Source organism: Opisthocomus hoazin, chromosome 2, assembly GCF_030867145.1.
Source record: "Opisthocomus hoazin isolate bOpiHoa1 chromosome 2, bOpiHoa1.hap1, whole genome shotgun sequence".
NCBI classification, from domain to species: Eukaryota; Metazoa; Chordata; class Aves; order Opisthocomiformes; family Opisthocomidae; genus Opisthocomus; species Opisthocomus hoazin.
In genome coordinates, this window is record NC_134415.1 from 110,541,597 (window position 1) to 110,554,549 (window position 12,953).

Sequence of the window (12,953 nt, forward strand, 5' to 3'; positions counted from 1 at the left end):
TCCTTTCTATTGTAAACTCTCTAAAGGAAGATAAAATTGTTGCGTAAAGCCTGTCACCATCCCATGATACTTCACTTCTTCTAAATGCTCCTTGCTTGTTTTGGCAAACCAGCAAGAATATCTATAAGAGCATTAAAGGAATACCACCTTGAGATTAACTGCGAATGAGGTGTTTCCCATGTTCTTACTAAAGGTGTTTATTTTTGCCTGAGGGTACCAGATTGCTCTTATCCTATTCTCTCCTCCTCTGATATACAGGTACATATTCTTACTGTTACCCACTTGTATTCTTTCTTTTACATTTCCCCATGTTCGTATAAGCATAAATTCCAACATTTGTCTTCAGTAATTGCTCTCTAAAATCGTCTGCTTTGCACAAAATAAAGCCTACAAGCAATTACAAGTGTAAATGATGACAGCAGTCTAGATAACAATCCTTTCAACCATATTGACGTCTCTCCATTCCCATTCACATTTCAGCCATCAGTCTAAAGTCATTTGAATGAGTCCATGACAATTCCCCTCTATGCAGCATCTTGCTCAATATTTTTGACCATTTTTTAATTAGAAACATGTTATATAGCTAGAGTTGTCAGACTGTAGTGCACTTTTAATGTGGTTTACGTAAAATGTAGTCTGATCTAATCAGATTAGACTATATTACTTTGTTTCTGGTTAAACTATGCACTTTAAATTCCTCAGGACTTCATAGGAGTTTTCCAGTAACTTTGGCAAGAAAGGGAGTACTTTTAGCTCTTATATCATGGTATGGCCAGGAACACCTGTATCTGTTAGATTGTTACTCTTTTTTCATTGTAAGAGAAAGGAGTTACCTTTGACTTATTTCACTTGACTTTTCATTTTATTTTTCCCAGGAAGTCTTAAGACCAGTGACCTAATGACACGAGAGTATATTTTTTGTATATTTTAGATTTTGTCAGCACCGTAGATATTAACAGAAACAAGAGAGAATGGGGTAGATTTTTTTCCTTCCTTATACATGAGGAGGAATGAATGAAAATACTGCAGTGTGGGACTGTAAAGTATGTTTGTCCATATCACAAAACAAAAGCCAAAAAATCCCCTAGACTATTTCAATGGAAAGGTAAGAAATGTAGTAGATGCCCTTCCTCTGCTCAGTGCAGGAGCTTTCCAGATATACTTCAGAAGGTGTGAACATGGAATAAAAACAACACAAAGCCAAAATCACATCTAATTACTGCATTTCTTATTGTTGATATGATTGGAGACTATCTTAATATTTTTATGCAGCATGGTGATGAGTCTTTTTGAGCAGTTATTAATTCAATAACTTTTATTCACTTGCCTTTATAATATAGCACCACTGCTTCTATCATTCTGCACATCTCACAATCCATCAGTGTCAGTTTTCTCTGTAAGAGGTAGGGTAATATACACAGTGAGAACTCTGTTCCTGTGAATACTCTTAATTGCTAGCTGATAATAGAAACATTTTGTAACTGTTAAGGATAGAATTGGTCACTAAATATGATGTAAGTGTAACAGAAATAATGAGATCAGTAAGTCTTTCTCATACAAAGGAATTTGTACTTTATGGCATAGTTTGGGGTGTTTTTAGGTTTAGGATAGAGAAGTAAAGATAAGTAGTCTTATAGAAGATGGAGAATGTAGTTCATTCATTTATAATCTTTCGTTTTTCTTATGGAATCTCTAAATCCTTACTTGGAAAAAGAAGAAGGTAAGTCTTTTCAGTCCTTACAGCTCATACTGACAGAACTATATAATCATGTTTATTTGTTGTATTGACTGGAGCTTGAGGTCAAGGTACACTAGCTATAATCCCTTGAATATAAGGAGCGTAGAGACTAAAAAAAACCAAACAAAAACTTGCTTATTTGGAAGATGGAGATTAAATTAAAGAAATAAGTGGACTGGACGTAATTCAGGCCCAGTGTCTTTGACCCCATGTAGTTATGATCCCAATTACAAAGCAACTTAATTAGATTTAGGTGTTAGTTTCTATTTCTTGGTATTCTTGCCATTGCAGTTACTACAGAGTATTGTGTGTTTTTTTATAATGGGGTTTTGGGTTTTTTGTTGGGTTTTTTTTTAATTGTCTCATTTGTTTCTTAACAGAATCTTTCTGAAGGATTCTATTTTCCATTTTAATATTTCAGTGAGTTAACAAAACACTTTTAATTAGATAAATAAATTGGAAAGTAAGAAATTGAATAAACCATTTTGAGAAAGATATAGGAATTAAACACAACATCTCTGAGTTACAATGACTGAATGAGTATTTGCTCACAGTTTTCAGTAACAATTGTGTCGAACATGGGGGTAAGAAGAACGAGTGTGTACCTGAAAGATACCACAATCAGACTGATTTGGAGCAATAGGGTGGGAGACAGTGGCGGGGAGATTAACATCAGATAAAAGGTAAGATGATAAAGAAAGTGTAGGTTTGGAGGGTTATTATCAATAGAGTGCCTTAAGTGCTATTTGACTGATGATGCAGAAAACAGTACACTCGTTAAAATCATTGGTGACACAGAAGAGCAGCACAGTATGTTATGAAAGGATGGATCTGTTGGAAATGGGATGCAGCAGAGTAGTACGAAGTGCAGGGGGATGGCATTAAGGATTGTTACTACAACAAAAGAAATTATGAAGTAGCTTTCATGGGAGGCTAGTGGAGCCTTTTGGTAGACGGCAGTAGGGGAAAGCAAAGACTGGGTACAGTAGTTAGGCAGACAATAGCTCTGCAACACCGCTATCCTGCAGAATTACGAAGGGGAAACAGTTATTTTGGAGCATAGCAGGAGAAACACATTCCCAAAGTAAGAAGCATTAAAACCATTACAGAAGCACTGCTAAGGCCCCATCTAGAATCTATGTATGATTCAGGTTATTCAGATTAAAACAGCAAATTTTCTACTGGAAATTTTTTATCACAAGGTGCTGTAATGTCACTTGCTGTTCCTATTTTTAGCTGTAGCATTTTAGGATTTGGCAACTGAGCTTTCCTTTGGCACTTAAGGAATTTCAACTCTTTTTTTTCCGTTCTGCATGGAGTTGGAAAGTGGCATTCATTTTCGATGGCTTTTCGATGTGATAGTGTTGTAATGAAATTGATATGTTTCGCTGTGGGCAATGTTTTATGATTTCTACTGTGCATATTGATTGTTTGACTATAGTTATAAAGTACTAAAACTAGCTTAGCATCTGGCTGTATGGGAGCCCATTCTGTAACCTTTGTTCTGAATTTGTTGGTCTTTAGAGCACTCCAGAAAGCCCTTTATTATGTCTTTAGGAATATGACGCAGAGGACAATTTATTGTTTTTCACTACATTGTTCAGGTGATATGTAAAAACAATAAGCCATGTAGTCAGTGCATTTTTTGAAAAAATTGTGCTGCGTACGGTTTTTTAATGACTGCCTGAAGACTGCTATGTGTGTTTTTCTTTGAAAGCATCATTACTGTAAATGTTTCCAGTACATTTGTCACAATTATGTTCAAGCAGCAAGACATTCTGGAAATCAATTGCAAGTGATCAGGTAAATGCAAGCTACAGAATACTATCTGCTCAACAGAATGTAAACAGAAAGATACCCAAGAAGCCACCAGGCATTCTGCAGATCTCTCAGCAATAAGAGACTGACTTACCTTTGGCTAGAATAAGCTGCTAAATCAGATTAAAATCAAGGTATAGGCAGGAAAAAGAAGCTAGAGAGGAGCTATGCCACACAGAATAAAAGATCAGCACTGTATACTGATTCCTAGAAGCTAGGACCTCATTAGTACCTGTTACTTATGTAAGAAGTGATGTAAAATGTTTTGGCCAGATTTTAGACATACTTTTGGATGCAATATACTGCACTCTAAAAGTGTATAAAAAAATCAGTGTCATAAAAACTGAGGAAACTGCTGTTTCTTTCCTCTCTAGGGCAATATATTCACATGCTTAAATACATCCCTTTAATTCTGTTCAGTAGTGTGAAGCCAACATAAGGAGAGTGAGCTCATTTATTTTTTGAATCTTCATCCTCACAATATTTAGCTTCTAGTTTTAAAATTTGTACTGCAGCTAAGTGCACAGACAAAAATGAAGCACTTTGGTTCGTTTCAGGATGTATTTCTGCTTTCACCCAAAGATGATGTGTTGCTCTGGAAAACTGATGTGACACCTCTTAACTCTTGTTTGTTCTAGTAAATAGCATGCCTTAGAACACAGAATGGTGGATCATGCCATGGCATACTGTCAGCAAGCAGAAGAAAAGGCAAAATAAATCCTGTCCCCCAAAAAAGATAAACAGATTATTACTCTCAGGAAATTGTTCATATTAATATTACCATTGAATTCAAAGAATTACTACTTTTTGTTTGTTTCTGGAGAAGCTTTGTCTTTTCTTTTACTTGCTGAAAGACTACAAAATTCTAATCCACCAGGATTAGCTCAGCAAGACTCTACCTCCAGATGTCTTCAATAAATGCCTCAGGGTAAATAGTCTTGAGTTTCTGCAGCAGACCTGCTTGATTCCCACTGACTTTGACACCAAAAAAGAAAAATAATTCTGGAGTGAGCTGAATATGTTGAAGTCTTTGATGCTCATTACTTAGCTGTATCACTGTTATTTTACAAAATACCTATTTGTTTGAGAAACACATATTTTCAGAGGAGTATGGGAAAAAAACAGATTTGCATGGTGTTGTCAATAATAATTATCAAGCTATATTGCCCTTTCTTCTGAAAGCAGAGGGTATTTAGATAGCACATGGACATATATTTTTCCCTAACAAACATATGTGAATTTCATAGGCAATATAAATTGGATATTTAAATCATGTGGACAACTGAACACCTTGAAGAAGTAATGTTTTGCATATAATTTAAATGTAATAATTCTAATGATTTCTGTAGTCACGACAGAGATTTGTTGTTGTGAAGTGTAGACTTTCCTCCTGTCAAAAGACTTATAGAGCTTGAACCTGAACTGGAATTACAGTGGCAGGCAGTCTAATAATTATTATCCAAGTACAGATTTTGTTAGCCATCGTATGTGTGTCAAAGTATTCCTAGAGACACTTGCGTGTTATATTGGATATTGAAGCCATTGACATATTGGTCAGCTCTGAAGACATCATTAAGATAACTCCAGTCTTCCTACAAGGAATACTGTGAAATACAGTTGGGTGATTTATTATTTAAAATATTAACCTCTCCCGCACACTTCCATTGTGCTTAAGGAGCAATTAGAAAATAACATGGATCTATATTATCCTAGCGATTAAAATATATTTTAAATAGTTGCATTAAGTCTTTTTAAAAATACAGCTGAAGGGGTTTTAACTTTTTATAATTATTTTGCCAATGCATTCAGTAAGATGGTGAAACCGATCTTGGTTGATTTGCTAGTTTATATTTACCAATATTTTGTTGTACTTTCTGAGTAGAATTAACATGTGGTTTACACTCTGAATCTAAAAAGACATCTGCATGTCAATAACTTAAGGCAAAATGACGTTCCACCTAAATTCTGTGGGACCATTCACATGCTTAAAATGTTTGTGGGATTGGAGTTTAATGGATGAGATTCATCTCACCTGACTGTAGACATCTAATAGTCATTCACCTGTGACTGTGCTAAATCCCAGGACTCGCCTTGGAGTCAATGGAGAGAATTAAGCATCTCCAGAGAATGATCCAGTTCACCTATCTTGTGCACTTGCTTATGACAAAACAGAATAGTTCCTGAGTTTTAGCATGACCCACTTATGGCTGGAAGGGACCCTGGAAGTCGCCTAGTCCAGCTCCCAGCTCAAAGTATGTCTAATGAGATCATATTGCTCAGGGCCATCTCTTGTCAATTCCCAAACACTTCCCAGGGTGGAGGTTCCAAACTTCACTGGGCAACCTGTATTTGGTCACCTTCGTTGGGAAAAAAACGAACCAAGAATGTTGAACTGAAATTTGTTCCAGCTTCTGTCTGCTGTCATCCATATATTAGTATATGTCATCCATATACTTAAGCAACAGAACTTGAACGGGGTGAAATCCATCTCACCTGAATTACCACTAACTGATAATTGTGCTGGAATTTTATAACACATATTAATAAATATATATACACTCCATTCTCCAACCCACCACAGTGACTGGTCCTACAACACATTCTGCACTCGAGAGGACATTATTACACTGATACTGCATATAGCTTTCAGTCATTCAAGCTGCTCCTATTTCCCTGCAAGGCTCCTCCATCTCTTTCTTCCATACAAATGAAGTACGCTGAAACTGTAATTCCTCAGATTTTTCTGTTTACAGCAAAGCCAAATATCTCATACCTACATCCTACTCTCTTTTCTCTTTCATCTGGTAGCATTACCCTTGTTCTTTCTTCTAAGCAGCACCAGTGTAACTATTTGTGTGACTTTGTGGGGAACACAATAAGAGGTCTCATGAATGCTACAACTGTCCCCTCTCCCACTGTCATTTTCTTCTGCACAAGTTTTTACAAATCTAATGGAATACAACTGCTTCTACTGCCACATCAGTTAGGAAAATACCTGTAGAAGCATAATGTCTGTGTTACTTCAGTTATCTTACTTAATTACTCCAAGTTTAATGCAAAATAAACAAAAGTTACAATACTGGAAGCAAAATGTTCACAAAAAAAAACCAAACATGAAATGCAGTCCGAGTGTATGTTTAATACTTTTAGATACCTTTTTAACTACATAGTTTCTGGTAATAGTCCAATTATATGAGCAAATATGAACATTTTTAGGATATGAGGCTATATGTCATTTACTATACAAAACCCCATTATTTTTAACACAGAATTACAAAGAGAGTAAGTAATTGAGAAAACTCTTTTTTTTAAATTTCCATTCAGATCCACGCATAGTCCACGAATCTTCAGGCTAAATATAAGTTCTAGCAAGAGGGCCATATAGTACTATAAACAGGCCACTAGAAAGTGCTGTAAGAAAAGTGATAAAAACTCACATCAGACAGCAAAAAATCATACAAACAGAAAGAGGACTGATTTAGGACCTGCGAATATGCAAAGCTGATCAAATCTGTCTGTCTGTATCAGCCAAGGTAGCAAATTGCAGGTAAAACAGCTGCTGGCAGACAAGCATCTAGATTTTTATTGAGGAAATGCAATAAAACACTGAGATAAGTCTAATGGAAATATGATTTCACATGCCACAGATACTGAAAATCTTAAAATCTATTTTTCTGAATTTCTTAGCCTCCAATAAAACAAAAATTCAGCTTTTCCCATTTCAGCTGGCACTGGTAATACATTTTCTCTTGAGAAAAGTCTTTGGATTTAGTACCTCTATAGTAGCCAGCTATGCTTTATTAATATTAATTAGTAGTAATTGTTTAGAAGTGTCAATGTCAGGAAGAGAACTTAAATCTACTAATGCCCATCTGTTATTCTGACTGCCATTCTCACAAAGACAGTGTTAATTTTATTAAAATAAATTAATGCAGTAATCAAAACCCAAAAGAGACCAGGAATGCAGGTCCGTTCATCATTTCACCATGAAAGTGAGATAGAAAGAGGTTGAGTATAGAAAACAGTGCCTTATGCTCCTTAGTGAAAGTTACAGATTGGGAGACAAGTTTCAAAACAATATGAAATGTGAGGGCAATTTGGCTCAGATTTCTAGAATTCAGAAAAGTAAACATTGATTTCTGGTTATAGTTGCAGTGGTTGGTACAGTAGCAGCAGGAGTATGAGAGATGGGGATTTCTTCTAACTGTATTTTAAAATGGGCTTGCAGCCTTGAGAAGGAAAAAAAAAAAAAAAGCCAAGACATGATCTTATTTTGTGGTGATGAGATGACTTCACAGCATCTTGAGACCTCTCCAACTTACTATGTGGTATTAAATGGAAAGCTCATCCTTATCAGCTGCTAGGAATAAGTGCTTAGTTGTGCCTCCATTTTTTTCTTTTCTGTGTTTTGGGGAAATGGAGAAAGACATGGTACTTAAGCCTCAAATATTTTCTGCTGATTCCCAGTGCTGCCTTGGTGCTTGCATTGCTTGTTTCACTTAAAAACAAAAGCCTCAGCATTCATTTCAGTAAGGTTTTATTTTTCATTTGGATTTTTGTTTTTACCTGTAGCCTTATATACACTAAGCTTTTCAGATGGCAGTGTGATACACATAACAATCTATTACGGGATCTGTAGAGGGAAACTATTGTAACAGAAGGCAAGAAATAATCATAGTACAGTTGAATAAGGTTGAGAGCAAAATCACTGTATTACTAGCACAGACTTCATGGCTGGCATCTCTAAACTTTGGCAAAACCTGGCTCTTTCTTTTCCTATTTCATTTAGTTCACTGAACTGCTTTCTGGTAAAACCAGCTTTCTGCCTGAGTCAGCACAGCGGGAACAGTGGTGCCCCAGAGGGCTCAGTCCCCTGTGACAGGCAGTGTGACCACCTCTGGCACATCAGAAGCCTTGAAAGGGACAAAGCTCCTGGGAAAGGATGTCCTGCTGTCCGTCTGCAGGGGCAAAGGGAGAGCTCTGCAGGAGGAGGGTTGGGGATCTTGGTGGACACCACACTGAGCTTGAGCCGGCTGTACACACTTCCAGTGATGAAGGGTGACCACACATGGGGCTGCATGAGTAATACTGTAGTCAGCAGGTGAAGGGAAGTGATTATTCTCCTCTTCTTTGCATTCCTGAGGCCACATTTGAAATACCTGCATCTAAAGTACTGTGTCCAGTTTTTGTCTTCCTGTGGAAAAGAGATTTGTATTTTAAACCAGTTAGCGAGGAGGCTAGACTCGAGGCCTTGCGGGATCCCTCACACCCTATTTGATTCTGTGCAAGTATTCTGTCAGAGAAGTGTTCAGATCTCTAGATGCATTTGTTTGAATCTTGTTAAATGTCTTTATAACTGATCATTGTATTTTAATAGGGTAAAGGACAACAGGAGTTTGCTGCTGCACTATTGCCAGCACCATGTTTCAAATAATAAAATAATGGTTAATTTTTATAATAAAACTTCGTATTTTTCAATCTTGATTGCCTGTGCTGGTTGCATTAGTTGTTAGCTGCAGAGTTCCCTTCTGTGATCTTTCGTCAGCGACTTGTAGAATTTCACACTGCTTGGGTAAGGCATTCGCATTTCATACCTTTAAGCATCTACTGAAGCTGAGTTAGTAACTAGGTGCTCTGTGGATTTAGTGAAGAGCACGTACTGTTTCTTGGCTCTGTTAAATGCTCTGGATTGTCCTCTCTGCCTGTGTAAGGATTCTACCATCTTAGCTTTGATATTTGAACTTGATATCTAAGTTAGGCATTGCGAATGGCTTCTCTTCATGGCACCACATTAAGTCTGTTACCATGCTCCACTGTGTATCAAAGCGTAGGGAATGACAGATCTTCACTGTCTCGGTGGGGTGTTGAAGAGATCATACCATAAGTCATTCCGTTACAGCACTGTTGGGATCTTTGTCAGAGCCTGCGGTAAAAGGAACAGTGTACTTGAGAGGTGATTATTTCACTCAGTTTACTTGAAGATGACAAAAAGATTTGTTTTGACCTTTTCTTTCTTTCTGAAGAGGTGAAACAGATTTACTGAAATGAAAGTGACACAGAATTCTGCCATTGTCATCAGCTTTGAGTAGTTACTGTGATAATTCAATCATGAAAGGAAAACAAGGGAATCAGCCAATATATATTTAGGTCTTCAGAACAAGAAAGTTGTTTTTGCAAACAGCAAGTATAACATTTTACAACTCTTAACAGTAAAGCATAGAGGTTAATATATATATCTATTAGGATCCTTTGTCTTGTTAATATTTTGTGTGATGGGTATTTTATATGACCTTTTTTAGCAAATATGTAGAGTTCAGTATTCATGTTCATCATCAAACTTCCTACAAATGACAAATGATAGGTTAATAACTTTTTCAGTAAGTCATGAATGGATAACTGCTTATTAACCTCTATGTGTCATCTTGAATGCTTATGTTGACATACATCATAAATTAAGCAGTAGAGGTCTTTGCCTTAGATCAGAGAATCCCAGGAAAACCCAGCAATTTCACAGAGCAGTATTCTTGAGTCAGTAGTTTGCTTTCTTCTAGGTTAGTACCAAAATGAACGCAATACAGCACATAAGTATAAATATCTAATTTGTAAATGTAGAAGGTAACAGTGACATTTTCCAAACTATATACAAAACAAACATATGCACCATCGTTCAGATAATTATAATTGTCTTTCAGAATCATATATGCTAAAGTCTAATTCTGTTGACACTCATGGGCACGTAAATAATCTGTGTAGCTTTCTGAAGTTTAGTTCCTAAAACTATTGCATGTCACATGTTTTAAATTTAGACCAGTGTATTTTCATGCCACTACTTAATGAAATTCTGTTGTTCCTACTGAAAAATCTCCTAGTTAAAAAGTCATGTCCCACCAGCAAATGGGGGGGATTTCAGAGTTACATGCACATGCCTAACTTACTACAGATAGCAAGGAGAGCACTGGCATTTTCGGAATAAAGCTGCTATAACCACGTAAACGATTCATAAAAAACAAATGAAATGCAATTGCACATTAGCATGTGTCAATGCTGTTTTGAGAAAGAGCTCTACATTCAAAAATGTTTTAAAGAAACCTCTAAGTACATTTTTCAAATTCACACATCACAAAAGTGCTTAAAGGAAACATTGTTTAGAATGTTATGCAGAAAAAGATAGAAATCCAAGAAATTCAAGCTAGGGAAGGCAATTCTTTGCAAATTAATACATTGCTAGTAAATGAAACCAAGATGAAATAAAGAAAATAATCATTTTGGTTTAAAAAAATACTATGTTTGTTTAAAAAGATCTAATGCATACTTCCTGAATACCCTACCTTAGGTTGAGTAATTATGAACATAATATTTATGCTCAAAGGAAGTAAATGATCAGCACATATATATGCTGGTACAGAGAAAATACTTGTTGTATGTATTGTTCATGGTACTGCCCATTATTATCCTTACTTTAGTTGCCTTTCTTTTGATTTATAAAGTTAAGCCTCAAAACTTGTCAAAAGGTGTTAAAATCGCTTGAAAACTGAGACATATTGGGCAGTTTCAGAAAACTGACATATCTTCCTTTACGGATGTATTTCTTCTTACTGCAGATCTAATGCATTTGAAGTGCTGGCACTCGATGGAGTTAGTACTGGGATACTTCAGTTTTATACAGCCCAGGAGAGTGCTGACTGGCTGAGAGCAATATCAACTAACATCAGTGATTTGACACTTCAAAATGTATGTTTCTTTCTGCATATTTTCTTGTCTATGCTATTGTAAAATTATTTTTAATTTTCCAAGGGTAGAAAATAATTCACATTTAAGATACAATATATAAAGCGCATGTGTATAGGGAGGAAAAGGAGAAAGGAATGAGCAGGGCGAGGTTGTTTGGGCAATCAGAAGTATCACGAAGTTTTCAATACTTGCAGTGTTGTTATAGAAGAGAGAGTGCAGAAAATCAGATTGCATTTATTACTTTAAAGACTTTTTAAGGAAAAATATTTATCCTTTCTGATCATTTCACAGAGCTTTAGATATGACCAAATATTTCATTTTCACATTTTTGTAATTAAAATGTGCTTGAAATTAGTATTTTTTTATTTTGAAGTAGGAATGTGGAAATTCTGTAGCTAGTGAAGTGTCACTTGTAGAGGCTTATTGGGAGACGGTATTTTTACCTCTCTAGTTTGTCTAGAAGTGGATTTATTTAAGGTGATGTTATTCCATCTTTCTCCCTAGAAACATAAAGGTGCTTATGCTGTTTTAAGTTATTCATAAGTAGCATTTGCTATTGCAAGCAGAAATATTATATAATCCCTGGAGAAACAAAAAAATGTTGTTTGGAAAGCACAGTATTATTCCAAGAAAGAACTGAAAGCTGTTGAAGATTCTGGAATGAATCATAAACAGGGAACTCGATAATATACAATATTGAAAATATATTTCAATCTTTTTGAAATGGTAGAAATCGATGGTGAAAACATAAGAGCACAGCTGTCCCTGGAAGAATTGCATGTGCAGGTTTTTAATCTTTTCTTTCTTAGATGTTTTCAGACTGTAACTTCTTTTATAAATTATGATGTAGGAGCATGTCTTTAATTTATACTTTGTATTCTGGGTTTATTGTTACTTAGTTCTTCAGATTATATTGTGTAGAATTTGTAATGGATTTCGACATAAATCTTTGGTCAAAACAGATTATAAATCGAATTTTTTTTTCTGGTCTTCGAAAGTTGGAATCACATTTGATCACAGTACTTCATTTATTATGTTAATTCTTTTTAAATATTCCATTGCTTAAGCAATGTTTGACAAAACTGAACATATTTACTTACGGTACATTCTATATAAATATTCTCTATTATCTGTTTAGTGATTTACATCATTTACAGGGTATTACTATTTGATAATTCTAATAAAGCAATGTAAATTATTAATGCAATTTTGTAATTACTTCTGTGTAAATAGCAAAAGGAAGTGTAAGGTAGTATTTTTAGAGCAATTCCATAGCAGAGTTACTAAGCCCATTTCTTTTGCTGTCTAAAGAAATTAACTGGATAAAAGCCACTCCAAGGATATAGGTGAATAAGACAATGAGAAGTGGCTATAAATGCAAGCAGGTTTTATTCATTGTAGAGTTCTAGTCTGTTTTTTTCAAATGCTTTATGTACAGTAGCATGTGTCCTGACATAGTATCTTCACTCTGTTGTGACCTATGTGCACCAGTGTTTTGTTATATACTGAGTACTTGCATTGGTCTCCTCCGTTCTCTATCACAATAGTGAATTCTGTAAACAAAGGAGTCCATCTGATGTTCGTGTAAGTGGCTGTTCCAGAGGAGGGTCTGAGAAACAACATCACGTGTTTTGTGTTCTTGGTGACATACAGAGTAAATTCTATA

The 12,953-nt window shown here is 35.6% G+C and overlaps 1 protein-coding gene across 1 annotated transcript in view; it reads left to right on the forward strand.

Moving 5' to 3' along the window:
• Positions 1-12,953, forward strand: part of SNTG2 (syntrophin gamma 2) — a 323,296-nt gene that overhangs the window by 242,279 nt on the left and 68,064 nt on the right. Inside the window, exon 10 of the mRNA XM_075410732.1 lies at positions 11,158-11,287. Coding sequence (XP_075266847.1) covers positions 11,158-11,287 — 130 coding nt within the window. The remainder of the gene's footprint in view (positions 1-11,157; positions 11,288-12,953) is intronic.